Source organism: Balaenoptera acutorostrata, chromosome 13 (assembly GCF_949987535.1).
Source record: "Balaenoptera acutorostrata chromosome 13, mBalAcu1.1, whole genome shotgun sequence".
Lineage (NCBI taxonomy): Eukaryota > Metazoa > Chordata > Mammalia > Artiodactyla > Balaenopteridae > Balaenoptera > Balaenoptera acutorostrata.
In genome coordinates, this window is record NC_080076.1 from 27898745 (window position 1) to 27913139 (window position 14395).

Consider the following 14395-nt stretch of genomic DNA (forward strand, 5'->3'; position numbering starts at 1 on the left):
TCTTTTTTTTTTTTTTAATTTATTTATTTTAATTTATTTATTTTTAGCTGTGTTGGGTCTTCGTTTCGTGCGAGGGCTTTCTCTAGTTGTGGCAAGCGGGGGCCACTCTTCATCGCGGTGCGTGGGCCTCTCACTATCGCGGCCCCTCCCGTTGCGGGGCAGAGGCTCCAGATGCGCAGGCTCAGTAATTGTGGCTCACGGGCCCAGTTGCTCCGCGGCATGTGGGATCTTCCCAGACCAGGGCTCGAACCCGTGTCCCCTGCATTAGCAGGCGGATTCTCAACCACTGTGCCACAAGGGAAGCCCGAGTATTTTTTTCTTGATTGCCACCCAAGAGCGACTATTCATGACTGAGTGATGTTTTAATTTTGTGTAACCAGGCTCAGCTGAGTTCAACCCATGGCCTGTGTTCTAGCACGTGGTAAGTGCCAAATAAATGATGCAGACCCCAGAAGTTCTGGAGTGGAGCACTTAGGGCTTGGGAGGTAGGGCCCTTCAGAGAGAATCTGGGGTTTAAGCTACACCCAGTAGGGTGGGTGGAATGACAGCTAAGGAAAGAGCCTTCTTGTCTGGATCCCTTGAGTCCAGGTCTGGGCTTCAATCTTTTCCAACTGTGAAAACTTAAGTGTCTCAACCTCCTGCTTCCATCGATTGCCTCATCAGTAGGTGGTGACAATAGTCATTGTGAGGATTACACGAGATAATAGGTGTGCTGGCCCACACTAGGTTCTCAGCAAGCCCTGGAGGCTCTTATTATCTTGATTAGTGGGTGTGTCTGCAAGGGCAGCGAGGTTGAGGGCCTTATAGAGAAAACAGAGGTGTTCCAGTCCTGTTTAAAGAACGGGGTGAATCTGGGTGAGAGATCTGGGTCTCTGGACCTGAGGGAAGAAAGAGGAAACTGTCTGGGGACAGCACCCGGGGAGGGAGAATTCGAGACCATGGGCCTGGGAGGGCATTCACTGATCAGTGGCCATGACCTAGCTCTCAGCATGGAGTCTTGCCGCCCATCCTTGGGTTCTGCAGACCACATTCTCCCCATATCCATGCAGGCTTGAGTAGTTAGGGGCATTCCCTGGCTGGGGGGAGAACGTTCCCCCTCGGCTCCCACCCCCAGGGCAGCCCCCCCTGAGTCTCTCTCCCTGCCATTTTCATCTCCTCCCACGCAGCGCCTGTGAGATCTCACTTCTGTGTGTTGGCATCCTGGCTCTGGGTGAGCGGAAGTGCTGGGTGTCGGGGTGTGAACCTGGCAGATGCGGTTGGGGGTGGGGTAAAATCAGGACCCGTCATCCTCCTTCCAACCCTCCTCCCCAGTCTCACCTGCCAAAATAAATAAAGCCACGTCCTAATTAAACAGGATCTGGGCATGGGCGAAAGGCAGGGAAAGAAACTCAGCCCATCATTAGCTCATTCAGGATTCTCTGCTTCCTGAAAAAGCCTGGACCACGTGAGCTTCTCGGAGGCTCCAACCACGTTGGGCATGGGATGGTCTCTTCCTTGGCAGGTGGGACAGAGGCTTAGTTATGGGGTCTTTGCTAGGCTTCTGCTGCTGGGCACACAAAGAGCAACTCAGCCGGCTCAGTTGTGCACGCGGCACCAGGACTTGGGGCTTCCGGCCCCCCCAGGGCTCTGCCTCCCCCTGCCACGCAGGGTTGCTCTCTGGAGATGTGTCCTGTCCCTGCTGTGCGATGACTGTTCCAGACAGCATGCCGGGGAGGCTGTGGGAGCCGCTGGCACACCCGGCAGCGCAGGAGGCATCTGGGGCCTGCCACTGCCTGCCTTTTCTGGAGGCCCGCACAGGCAGCTTCCGGCTGGTCCGCAGGGGACAGATTTCCTGTTTGGAAGGAGTAGCCTTGTGCCTCTGCAATGGGGCGTGCAGAAGCAAAAGAGGACAAGGGCAAGGCTGGACTTGGGTATCCCCTGGGCAGGGCAAGAAGGACACAGACAACCCAATGATGGGGCCTTGAGGTAGCAATCTGTCTTTAAGCTGTAAATGATACTGTCTGTACAGGACCCCAGCTCAACGCTGTTTGGCTTTGGAAGGCACCATGTGATTGGCACCGTGATCTGTATCTGTTGTATATTGTTCAGATCAACGTTTCAATTAGTTTGTCCACTCCGAGCTCCCGTTGCCCTTTAGTGGAAGGAGGCTACTACCTGAAAGGTAGGGTTGCTGGGTTCAGATGTACAGGCTATGCACTGCACAAGTGCAACTATGTAAGGAGATGCCTTTCACATCATAGAGCTTGTAGATTTATGCATTTATTATGACAGTTATCCAACAGATGGCAGTAACGTGTCTTGAGGAAGGGATCCCTTTATCTAATTTGCACAAAGGCACCGTTTGGGCTAACGGTAACCCTACTGAAAGGCCAGAGAGAAATCAGTTCTAGGGAGAATTTTATAACAGATAATATGCCAAATGGGTAAACCACAGGCCAACTCTAGGGCCGGTGTGGACCATCTCCAGTCCCTGTTTCTCCCATGCTCACTCAGGAAGGGGGATGAACTCCTTGTTACCTCCTCCTCCAGCCTGACCTTCCCCTCTCTTCCCATCTCTGCTCCTTGCTCGTTCACAACCAGGCAATGAGCTGAAAAGCATAACGCCTAAGGTTGCAGAACTGGACCTGCCATCGTCCCCACCTTCAGAAAACCCCAGACCAGACCCCCTTCTCCACTGGACTCAAGGGAACACCAGGCTCAGCCTAGTCACACAACATTGTAAGGGCAGGAAAAACAGAGCACGGGACCTGCTCCTTCTCACCCCTTCCACCCCAACAGAGCAAGGGCAATAGTTCCCCCACCTTCAGAACCCTGAGCTACTTAGCTAGTGGTTAGGATGTGCTGTGATTATCCTGCAACCAGCAGCTGACTTCCCTGTGCCAGGCAGCTCCGTTCCCACCCAGGCCACAGAGAGCAGAGTCGCCTGCAGTCCTCTGCCAGAAACACACAGGACGGTGCCTGAGAGCACAAGAGAACACAGGGCAGGGGGTGGCCAAACCCGACCTTCTACCTGTCTTTGTGTGGACCATGAGCCTAGAAAGGCTTTTACATATTTAAAGGTTGAAAAGAAATCAAAACAAGAATAATATTCCACGACACAGGAAAGTTCTGTGAAGTTCAATTGTCCATGTCCATAAATAAAGTTTTCTTAGGAAAAAAAAACTTTCTTTTTTTTCCCCAAGAAAACTGGGCTGGGCCCAGTTTTCCAGCTGGACCCATTTGCTTATGTAGTATTTACATAGGATTGTATCCAGCTGCTTTGGTGCTACAGCACCAGAGCTGAGTAGTTGCAACAGAGACCAAGTGGCCTGCAAGCCCTAGAATATTTATTATCTGGCACTTACAGAAAACTGTTGCTGACCTCTGGCCAAGAGCATGAGAGCCCATGAGGTATTCTGGAAACAGCCCTGGATTTGGAGACAAGAGACATGGCTTTGAGCCCTGCTGGCAACATTTAGCAGCTGTGTGTCCTCAGCTAAGCCACCTTGCTCTCTGAGCCCCAGTACCTTGTCTGTCAGTAAGAATGTCCACAGTACCTGCCTCCTCGCGTGGCCCTTGCATGGGTCAGACTCCATCAAGGACACACAAGTGCCTTGTGAACTGCAACACCTGTGTGAAGGTTTAGTATTATTTGCCAGGGAAGGTGAGTCATTCCTGGCTTCTTCTTTCCACCTTTCTTCTCATCATCTTTCTCCAGACTGCCTTGCTCCCTTGGCCTCTGGGGCAGGGATTTTTCCTGGCCCTTCCCCTTTCCTCCTGGCCGAACCACCCACTGTGCCAGAAAGGCAAGTTTGCGTTTGTTGAAACTCTGATCACGGGAAATTGGGGGGCTCTCACGTGACCACTTAAGAGGAAGCCTTGCTGTACTGTGCTGGCCGTCTGCCAATGGCGAGGGAACGGAGCCCTGCTTTTATTCTTTCATCAATATATGCACTTCATCACAACTTAGAATGGGCGCTGGGCCCTAGGGCTTGCTTGGAAAATGGCAAATCAGATATTATGGGGTTCTGCCTGAAGAGGAAATAAGGGAAAAAGGAGAAAGAACAGTAATAAAAGAAGCTTCTTTGTCTGTCTATGGGGACTTTTAAAGAGCAGATTTAAAAGGCAGTTCTTGGCCTCTCCTCAGTGTGATCAAGGGTGATCTTCTATCCATCCAGCCAGCTACACGGGGACCCAGCGCCTCATCTTGCTGTAGAAAGTTCCACAGAGTTTAGAAGACAGTCTAGCCTTGTTCCAGGATCTGCTTCCTCCTGCATTCTGTTCATCTGGCTTCCTGATCCCTGGGCACGGGCCCCTGATAGCCTCACCTGGCAAGGCCTGGAAGCTTTCTCTGGCCTATTGGCCCCTGACCCTTGGCTAATCACCCTGCTGCCTCACTTCGGCCCTGGTACTCTGCTTCTCTGGTCTTTCCAAGGATGAGGTTGTGTGTTCCCAAAGCCCTTCGTGGGCTCCTGCTTCCCGGGCCTCGTCTGCATGGGCCTTGGGTACCTCTCCCATCCTCTGAGATGCTTCCTTGTTCTCCTGGCTTCCCTCCATAGTCTGCAAGGCTGCCTTTCCTGGTCAAATGTCGTGGAATTGCAGATTGAAGAGGACCCTTAGTGTTCTCACATCCCTCACCTCTGCCATTTGCTCCACGGCATCCCTGACAGGTGGCTCCCCACCAATGTGCTGGGCATAGAGAGACTGCTTAGGTGTCTCTGGGCTTGGGAAACTCACTTCCCCTGAGGGCATCCCAGTCCTTTGTTGGATAGCCCTAGATACTAGAAAATGTTTCTTTTGGTGAGCTAAAATATTCCTCTTTATAATTCAACCCACTAATTCAAATTCCGCCTTCTGGAATGATTCAGAGTGTCTGCTACTCTGAATCATTCCACAAATATTCCCCAGCCCCCTCATCCTTTCTCCTGCTTCACTGTGCCCACTTCCCTTTGGGGTCCTGTTGCCCCTCTGACTGATGCTTAGCAGTGGCCTTCAGAGCCTCTCCCAGTCCCCACCCCACCCTGGCACCACTGGCCCTGCAGAGGGGTTTTGCCTCTGTGTGAAGTGAGCCCTGGACTGCACCTGAGAAAGGACTTGAACCCAAGTGAGTGGCTCTCAGAGGCCCTGCCAGCCAGAGGAGGAAAGAACCCCTGCAGGAGGCCTGTGCACCTTGGAGGATGATCAAGAACAGGATCCGCTGGATGAACCCCCTGATGAAGGGTGCCTGGAAGGCAACCTGGAAATCTGCCTTGTTAACAAGCTCCCCTGGGAGCCTGAATGTGGCCCAAGTTTCAAGTCACTGAGCCGGGGTTTGCCTGTCTGAACTCTTCTGAAGGCCCTGGCTCCGTGTCCCATCTCAGAAGGGTCTTAGTAGTGAAGCAAGAAGGAGCGGGAATCTGAGAACAACTGTCCTACTGAAGCCTTCATTTGGGGACAAAGATTGGAGGGTCTTCCCTCTCCCTGGATGGGTTTCACCAAGTAAAGATTGAGGAGAGAAAGAGAAGACTTTGCTCCTTCTTGGCTCAATGTCCTCAGCAGGTCAAAGGCCAACCTTCAGGGCCGTGTGGGTGGAGTGTCCTCCGTGGGTCCCCTGCAGGATTCTGCACTGTGTCATCTCTAGAGGGCAGCCCTGTACTGCTGGACAAGATTCGAGATGGGAAGGGATGAAATTAGTTTTCTTCTCACCTCCCCACCTCAGTCCTTTGCCCTGAGCAACTTCACGAAACTTTGAGATTTAGGAAATTCAATTCAATTAGCTTTTCAAAGTACTCAGTGAGACTCTAATATGTGCCCAGCACTGTGTTAGGGGCTGTGAGAGAAGCCATATGAGAGAAAGAAGTCTTGCTCCCAGACCTCTTTTAAGTTCTTGAGGAACATAGAATTCTCACCTGCAGGAAACAGCAAACAGCACAAGGAAGAGATGGTAAAACTTGGAAATCATTGACACAGACAACATGGCAGAGCCAAGGAGTACAGAGGAGCAAGACACGTGGGGGCTGGGACATGGAGGAAGGCTCTAGGGAGGAGGGGGGCAGAGGGGCCCTGATTTGGGCCTCAAATAAAACAGCTCTAATTTTTATCAGCTTCATATACTAGGCATAAGACATCTAAAAAAAAAAAAAGATGCTGGTACATGAAAAATAGAAAGCTATTGTAGGAAGGGAAAGGGAAGGGAAAGTTGTCTCAGCCCTTAGAATTGTTGGCACCCAAAGAAAATCTAGAGGAATCTCCATTTCACACCACATAGCAACCCTGGCTTTTGCTACCCAACCCTAAGGCAGGCTCTGGTTGGGGAGACCCGGGCAGGGCTCAACATGTTGTCAAGTTTACCTTGAGCTCCACCACCCCCTGACTTGAGGCCATGGCCAAGGCTGAAGCATTCTGGGGTTACAGAGAATGGATTTCTGTTCAATAAATGGAACAAAGATACAGGAAGCTGATACAGGTCTTTAAATGAGGTAATGCCTGAACATGCATTTGCTAGCTATTATTGGTTCCTCTGGTCTTTGCATTGGTTATGGCCTTGACAACCTACATATAAATTCGATTTTTATTTGCATAATCAATTTTCCCCCATGAATTTTTATACTGTGATGCAGCATAGAGAACAGATTGGAGAAGACAGAGTAGAGGCTGGGAACCCAGTGGGAGTCATTTCAGTTATCCAGGGGAGAAACGCTGGTGGTGGGTTGGTTGTGTTTCGGTTGATTCATGCATCCCAAGGCAACAAGTTAGTAGATGAAAACAGAAGTCCCCTCTACCTCTGATTTCTGCTCTGCACGCAGTTCAGCCATGACCATTTAGAACCAACGTCAGGCGACTTGTGTCTTGATTGGTTATTGAAAGTAATGGTGACAATTCATGCATTGCTGGAGGGAAAGGTGGATGGTTGGTAGCTACTTTGGCCTCTGTTCTTCTCTACTCAGGACCTGAATAAGCTGAGACTTTCTCTGTCTTCATTTCCAGGTAACAAGTATGAAGTCAAGGTATACACTGGTGATGTCATTGGTGCAGGGACTGATGCTGACGTCTTCATCAATATCTTTGGAGAGTATGGAGACACAGGTAATGGGTTTGAAATCCTTTCTTCAAAAGCCATGCCCAGAACTACTTCTTAAGTGGGCTGTTTTCCACCCTCCTGGCAGAGGAAGGCAACTCCGGTTCCCTCTAGGCTCTCCTGTTGAGCCTCTCCTTCTTGTGACGTGGTTTGTCATGGCCTTCCTTGGGCAGCATGGTGTCCATCTTGTCAAGTTTGTGTGTGTGATGTGTTTTCAGAATAAGTTGTGCTTGGTTTTTTGGTTGATTTAAAATCGTCCTGCATCCTGTAACAGACCCAGCCTCCACATCTCCGGGGGACTCATCCTCACTTACTCTCTATCTCCCTAGGCTCCATGCCCATCTTGAATTATATTTTGGGATGTGACTGGGCATGGTCTGATTCATTGCAGTGATTTGGGGCAGATAAGAATGGGGCCAGGGGATAGAATTACACTTGGCCTCATAGATGGAGCAGGAACTGAGGGCACAGACACAGCTGCCCGTATTGGAAGGAAGTTCAGGCCAGCAGAACTGAGACAGGTGGTCTTGTCCTGCTGCTGCCAATTTAAGGGAATACTATAGGAGTCAGAAAGCTACAAAGACATGAATTTTGGACACAGTATATTAAATAATTAAAAATGCATTGCTGGGATTTTAAGAAAAAAGAGAAATCTCCAGGTGTCAGAAATGAAGAGAGAACTTAAACCAAAGTATCAGCTATGAATTGATGCTGTGGATCTTGGAAGCAGGGAGCCTTTATGTTCAACAATCTACAGGATGGATTTCCATACACATTTGGGTCAGAAAATGATATTTTGGCTGTGTATGAGGCAAAATATGCAAAAAATTAGAACCACACATAAAGCCAGGATCCCTGAAGGTTCACAGGAACATCTTCAGTGAAAAAATAGACTAGGAAAAAAATTGCTCATCAGTATAGTAAATTTATCTCTGTAAGAACTCTAGATTAAAAAGACAGTTGATAGGAAATTGATATCTTAGGCTTACACACATGTGGGCTTGAGGTCTGATTTTACACTACAAGTGTGATTTGGGAACCCTTCCCCTCAGGTACAGAAAATTCGTTCCATGCCAGTAATACCCTTCGGTGCTTGGCAGAAGCACTTGCAAGACTTCGTGAGATTCCCGCAGAGAAAGTACTGGAGCTGAGTTCACTTTCCAAAACTACAAAACACTCAAGGACACAATCCACCATGACTAACCATCAATAGACACAACAGACAATAAGATTAAATCCTCCAGAATTTCAGGTAATAGAGTAATCTGAGAAAGGCTATAACTTAAGTATGTTTAAACTGTCTATAGACATGAAAGAAACAGTTAAGGAAAACAACAAGGCACTATGAAAAATATAGCAAACAGAAATACAGGAAATGAAAATATAGTTACTAAATATAAACACTTAATGGATGGGTTAAACAACACAAAAACTGTTGAATAGAGAATTATTGAACTGTAAGATAAATATAAACAAAATATGCAGATGTGGCAGAGACATAAAGGGCTGGAAAATGTCAATGAGAGGTCATGAGATGTGGAGGAGAGAATAAGTTCTGACATGTTGAACAGGAGTTTCAGAAACAGAATATATAGAATAGGTGAGAGGAAGTATTTGAATAGATAATGGCTGATCATGTTTTTTCAGAATTAAGCAAAGATATGAATCTTCAGATTAAAGTAACAAAAGACATTGAACATGATAAATAAAAACAGATCCACATTTAGATTCATTGTAGTGAAGCCAAAGGCCAAGAGAAAGATCTTAAAAGTAACCAGATTTGGTGGATTATCTTCTATAAACGCAATTAGATTGATAGCAAATTCCTATCAGCAAGCTATAGAGGATATAAGTTCATGGAATAATATCTTCAATCTTCTGGGAATTCCCTGACAGTCCAGTGGTCGTGGAACTAAGATCCCATAAGCTGTGTGGCACGGCCAAAAAGAAAAAAGCAAAAACAAAACAAAAAACAAACAAAAAAACCCCAAACTTCAATCTTCTGAGCAAGGAAATATATCAACCTAGAATTCTGTACTCAGCTAGGTTATCATTCCAGAGTGAGGGCAAAATTAACGGATTTCCAAGCAAACAAAGAGAAATAGGACTGACCACTCACTCATAGACCCACACTTAAATGACCACTGAAGGATATACTTTAAGAAAAAGAAAATTGTACCCAGAAGAAAAGTGTGAGATGCAAGAAACAAAGGTGAGCCCCAAAATGATAATTATATAACAAATTTAAGCAAGCATTGACTATATAAAATTATACTAATAATAACTATTATCAAGACATGAGAAAATCAGGACCCTAAACACTAAAAGATAGTGATCTTTGAGAAAGAAAGGAGATAATGAGAGTTAAAACATAACTTGGTTGTAGCCCATTCCCCTACCCTAGAAGAGCAGAGAAATTGATTAACTTTAGACTTTAATATGTCAAGTATGCATATTAAAATTGTAAAAGTAACCACCCCCAAATAGAAATGTGTAATTTCTAAGCCAATGGAGGGAATAAAAGGGAATAAAGACTCAATCAACCAAATAGAAGTCAGGAAATGAAGAAAGAAAAAACATGGCTACTGGCAAAAAGTAAGATAAGTGTGTAAATAATACAGTAAATAGAAATAAACTAAACTCATCAATTAAAGAATCGATATTCTCATATTAAATTAAAAGAAATAAAATCCAGCTTAAATATATGATACATAAATGTCTGAGAATATATACAGTGGAATAAAGTATACCAGGAACATATCAACTACAAGAAAGAAGCTGGTGCAGCTATATTAATATCCATCAAATTAAACTTTCAGACAAAACACTTCATTAGAAATAAGTATATTATACAATGACAAAAAGAGCAATTAACCTGGAAGATATGATAATTCTGAACTTGTACAGTTTTAACAACATATTTTCAAAATATGTGAAGCAAAAAATAATAAAATTATTGGAGAAACTTGACAAGTACATAATCATAGTGGAAGATTTTAATACAACACTCAGTAACTGATAAGTCAAATGGATAAAAATTTAGTATGGGTGTAGATTTTAACAACACAGTTGATAGCCTTGATCTAATGGAAGTATGTAGATTCCTAAATCCAACTGGTAGAGAATACACATTCTTTTCAAGTGCATAATGACAAATGCAAATGAATCAATAACATAGAGACAACATTCTTTGATCACAAATCAATAAAATTAGAAGAAACTTCAACCTCTGGCCCCATTTAGAAATAAAATTTAATTTTCATAAAAACTAATGATCATCTATAAAATCATTAGAACTTAAAACTCATTAGAACCAACGAGAAAGTTTAATAAAGGTGTTGGATACAAGATTAATACACAAATATTAACATAAACAGCAAGCAAATATTTAATTTAAAAATATGTGATTTACAATAGCAATTACATGTCTAAGAAAAACTAACAAAAGCGCATTCTGGAAAAAAATAAAGATTTCTACTTAAGGATACACAAGAATAACTAAATATATGGAAAAATATATTATGTTCATGGATGAGAAAAGACTTAAGTTCAGTAAGATATCCAAATTTCTCAGATTATTCTATAAATGCAACGCATGAAATATTCAATTACTGATGTTTAAACAATTGTCTAACCATATGAGAAAAGATAAAAGTAGATCTTTTTACCTTTCATCATACACAAAAATAGGTTCCAAATGGGCTAGAGACTTAAATGTGAACAAGCAAACTATGAAATTTTTAGAAGAAACTTTGAGTGTCTTTTTAAAAATTTCAATTTAGGATGGAATTTCTTGAACAATTCACTAAAAGCACAAACAACAAAGGGAAATATTGATAAAGTCCATTAAAACAAGAAAAATGTCTAAATGATAAAAGCCATAGACAAAGGAAAGACAATAGAAAAATATGATAAAGTACATGAACAGGAAAATTATGGAAGAGCAAGGTCTAAATGGCCAATATATATATGAACCAATCTCTCAAGTGTATGTATTGAATATATATATGAATGTCTTTCCAAATAACCTTTTCAAATAATCAAGGGAATGCAAATTAAAACCATAATTAGACGCCACCGTACACACACTGAAACAAAATTTTAAATATATGTGTTAATAATGATTATGGGGAATGGGAACCCTCATGCACTGCTGGTGGTAATTGATGTAGAACAACCATTTTGGAAGGTAATTTTGCAATACCTAATACATTGAAGATGAATACATCTCAGGACCCAGCAACTCTATAGGTGTCTATTCAGATCAATTCTTACAAATGTGCAGCAGAAGGTAAGTACAAGAGAGTCCAATTCAGTGCTATTTACAATAACAATCAGCTAGAAACAATCAAGTGTACATCAGTGAAAGAATGCACACATAATAGTGTTTTCTTCATTCAATGACTATTATACAGAAGTTGGACGAATTCTGTTACTAGCATTGACAGAATAATCTCAAAAGCATGATATTAACTTAAAAAAAAGTAAGTTGCACAAGGGTGTGTGATGATAGGACGATGGTAACAGGAACAATAGCAACGGCCTGTCCCTAACACAGCACCTACCATCTCCAGGTGCTGCCCTAAGGGCTTTGCACACATCCATTCAGTTAATTCTCCCAGCAGCCCCAATGAGGTGGAGCCCTTATCATCCCTATTGTACAGACAAGGAACTTATCTTAAGACAAAGCGATGTGCACTATGATGTTATTTATGTAAAATTCTAAAACATGCAAAAATAATATATTTTCTTTATGGATACATACATGTGCAAGCAAAAATTCATGGGAACAATGGATACCAGTTGACGATAGTGTTTGTTTGTGGGAGGGTGTGGCGGGGGAAGGGATGGACCATGAGACTTTAGACCTACCCGTCATGTTTAATTTCCTTTAAAAAAGAGAAAGGCCTAAGTTAATTACACAAAATATTAATATCTGTTATACCTCTTACATCTGGGTGGTGGGTACATGGATGTCTATTATTATTATCTATATGTTTGAATTGTGGCAATTTAAAATTTAGAAAAATTTAAAGAATCAAATTTTGGAAAAGAAAGAAAACAGAATGGCATAAGCAAAAGGCTGGTGCTTAGGTGGGGTTGTAAGGGTTAATATGACTGGTAGACCTCGGAGGGTAATAATGGAAAACTGCAAAGTAGAAGGAACAGGTTAGGTCGAGTCCTAACTATGTGCTCAATTCCTGTGGACTTTTGGCCAGTTGTTTAACTTCTCCAAGTCTCAGTTTCTTCATCTGCAAAACAGAGTTGATAATACTTCCCTCCTAGATTGTGTCGTGGAATAAGTGAGGGAAGAAACCGTGTTAAACACCCAGCAGTGTCTGATGATAGTTATCATTGCTGTTTTCCAGAGAAGGAGTCAGGCCTAAGGAAGCCTGCTGGCTGATGTCAGGGTCCCAGCCACAGCCCCTAGACCAATGACCATGGTTGTGCTCCTAGTTCAGGACCAGCAGCCGGTAAACAAGGCAGAGCCTCAGGTCCAGGGATGGGGGTGCAAATCAGTTTACTAGGGTGGGGACTCTGGGCTAAAGCAGAAATCAGAAGCCCAGCTGTGGGTCCTGGGCACAAGCCACACACAAGGCAAGCCTCGGCCTTGACTGGTGGCTGGAGGGATTTAAGGAGCCTGTAGATCTCGGGGTGAAGCTACCCCTTTTTTTAAAATTAATAAACTTTATTTTTTAGAGCAGTTTTAGGTTCACAGCAAAATCGAGTGGAAGTACAGAGAGTGTCCACATACCGCCTGTCACCACCCACAACCTCCCACCGTGGTGACTTTTGAAACCATCCTTCAGTGGGCAGCCCATTAAAGTCTGAAGCTGTTTCTCTCTCCTCCTCTGGTCTCCTTTGTAACTTTCTCATGTGTCTGTGCATACAGGTGAGCGTAGGCTGGAGAATGAAAAGGACAACTTTGAAAAGGGAGCGGAAGACAAGTTCACCCTGGATGCCCCGGATCTGGGGCAGCTCATGAAGATCAATGTTGGCCACAATAACAAGGGGGCGTCTGCAGGCTGGTTCCTGTCCAAGGTGGGTTCAGCTGACTGTCTGTGGTCCCTTGGCCTGGGAGGCAGGAATTCTGGCTCTTCAGAAGTTATGTTTCATCCCTAACTTCCCTCTTTAGATCTGTCTCCACTCTTCTGCCTAAGTCCACTGGCCAACCATGCTGCCCTCCCAGCAGCCTCCAAGGCTTTGCCTGTGTTATCACCTTCCTAGAAGGACCACTTCTGTCATCTGAACCCAGCCAGGGTCTGATCATCCTTCAGGGCTCTGCCATGAAGTGTTCCCCCTCTGGCCACCAGAACCTCTCCCTCCCATGAATGTCTATAAGCCCGCCGGCTTGTAGCATTCATTTCACCTTAATCATAAGCTACATTGTGACTTATCTTGGCCTGTTGCTTTGTACCTCAAACTTCTGGATCTCAGGTCCTCATAATTTCACCTACCCAGGACAAAGTGAAGAATCAAGAAGAAAGCAAAAAGGCTTCTGAGAAGCTAAGACATATCTGGCTCAAAGTTCATGAGGAGAGCTTATGTCCCTGGCACTACCTTGCCCTGCCCTGATTTTGAAGGCAAGACCCCTCAGATTCTCACTCAGTGCTTGCTTATAATCCCTTCTAGCAAAACTTGCTACCTGTAACTTTAAACCTATAGCAGAAAATTAGAAGGAAAAAGAGACACTGTAATTGGTAGGGTTATTGAGAACTGTAATGGGGAGTCAGAGAAGATATAAAAAGCCAAAAGAATATTGAAAAATTATGGGAGTCTGAGGTCATTTAGAAAATGGGCCACCAGGCCTTTGTATGTATTTTCCTTAGTCACGAGCTCTCCATATATTTCAGCTCATCACAGAATGATAGGAAAAGATTGATGTGTAACATATTTTGAATAATATTTTGAAAAGGTCTTATGGCCTAAAAACAGAAAACCCTCGGATTATAACAATTTGACTATTTAGAATGAAGCTGTCTGATAGTTGAGGTTTTGTTATTCCTTAATTTATCATCTTGTGTCAGTTGGGAACATATTTGGCTGCAAGTGTCAGAAAATTGAAGTGCAATGTTAACCAATCAGGGGCTTATTTTTCTCATCTCACATGAGACACAGATATGGTCAGCTCAGGGCTGGTGCAGCTGCTTTCTGAGACACCTGGTCTCTCTCTGTGTATCACCATCCTCAGCACTGTGGCTTTCATCCTCCAGCCTGTTGTCTCGTGATCACGTGGTGGCTGCTGAACCTCTCTGCATCTTATCTGTGTTCTAGGCAGGAAGAAAAGAGAAGACCAAAGGGGAAAGACATTTTTCTGGCAGGTCTTGCTTTATTTTGAGAGAAACAAAGCTCTCCTTG

At 44.2% G+C, this 14395-nt stretch overlaps 1 protein-coding gene across 2 annotated transcripts in view; it reads left to right on the forward strand.

The window, feature by feature from the left end:
* LOXHD1 (lipoxygenase homology PLAT domains 1) overlaps positions 1–14395 on the forward strand; it is a 227425-nt gene that overhangs the window by 31669 nt on the left and 181361 nt on the right. For both annotated transcript variants that reach the window (XM_057526953.1, XM_007197197.2), the window contains exons 5-6: positions 6946–7044; positions 12930–13078. In XM_057526953.1, the coding sequence (XP_057382936.1) occupies positions 6946–7044; positions 12930–13078 (248 nt within the window). The remainder of the gene's footprint in view (positions 1–6945; positions 7045–12929; positions 13079–14395) is intronic.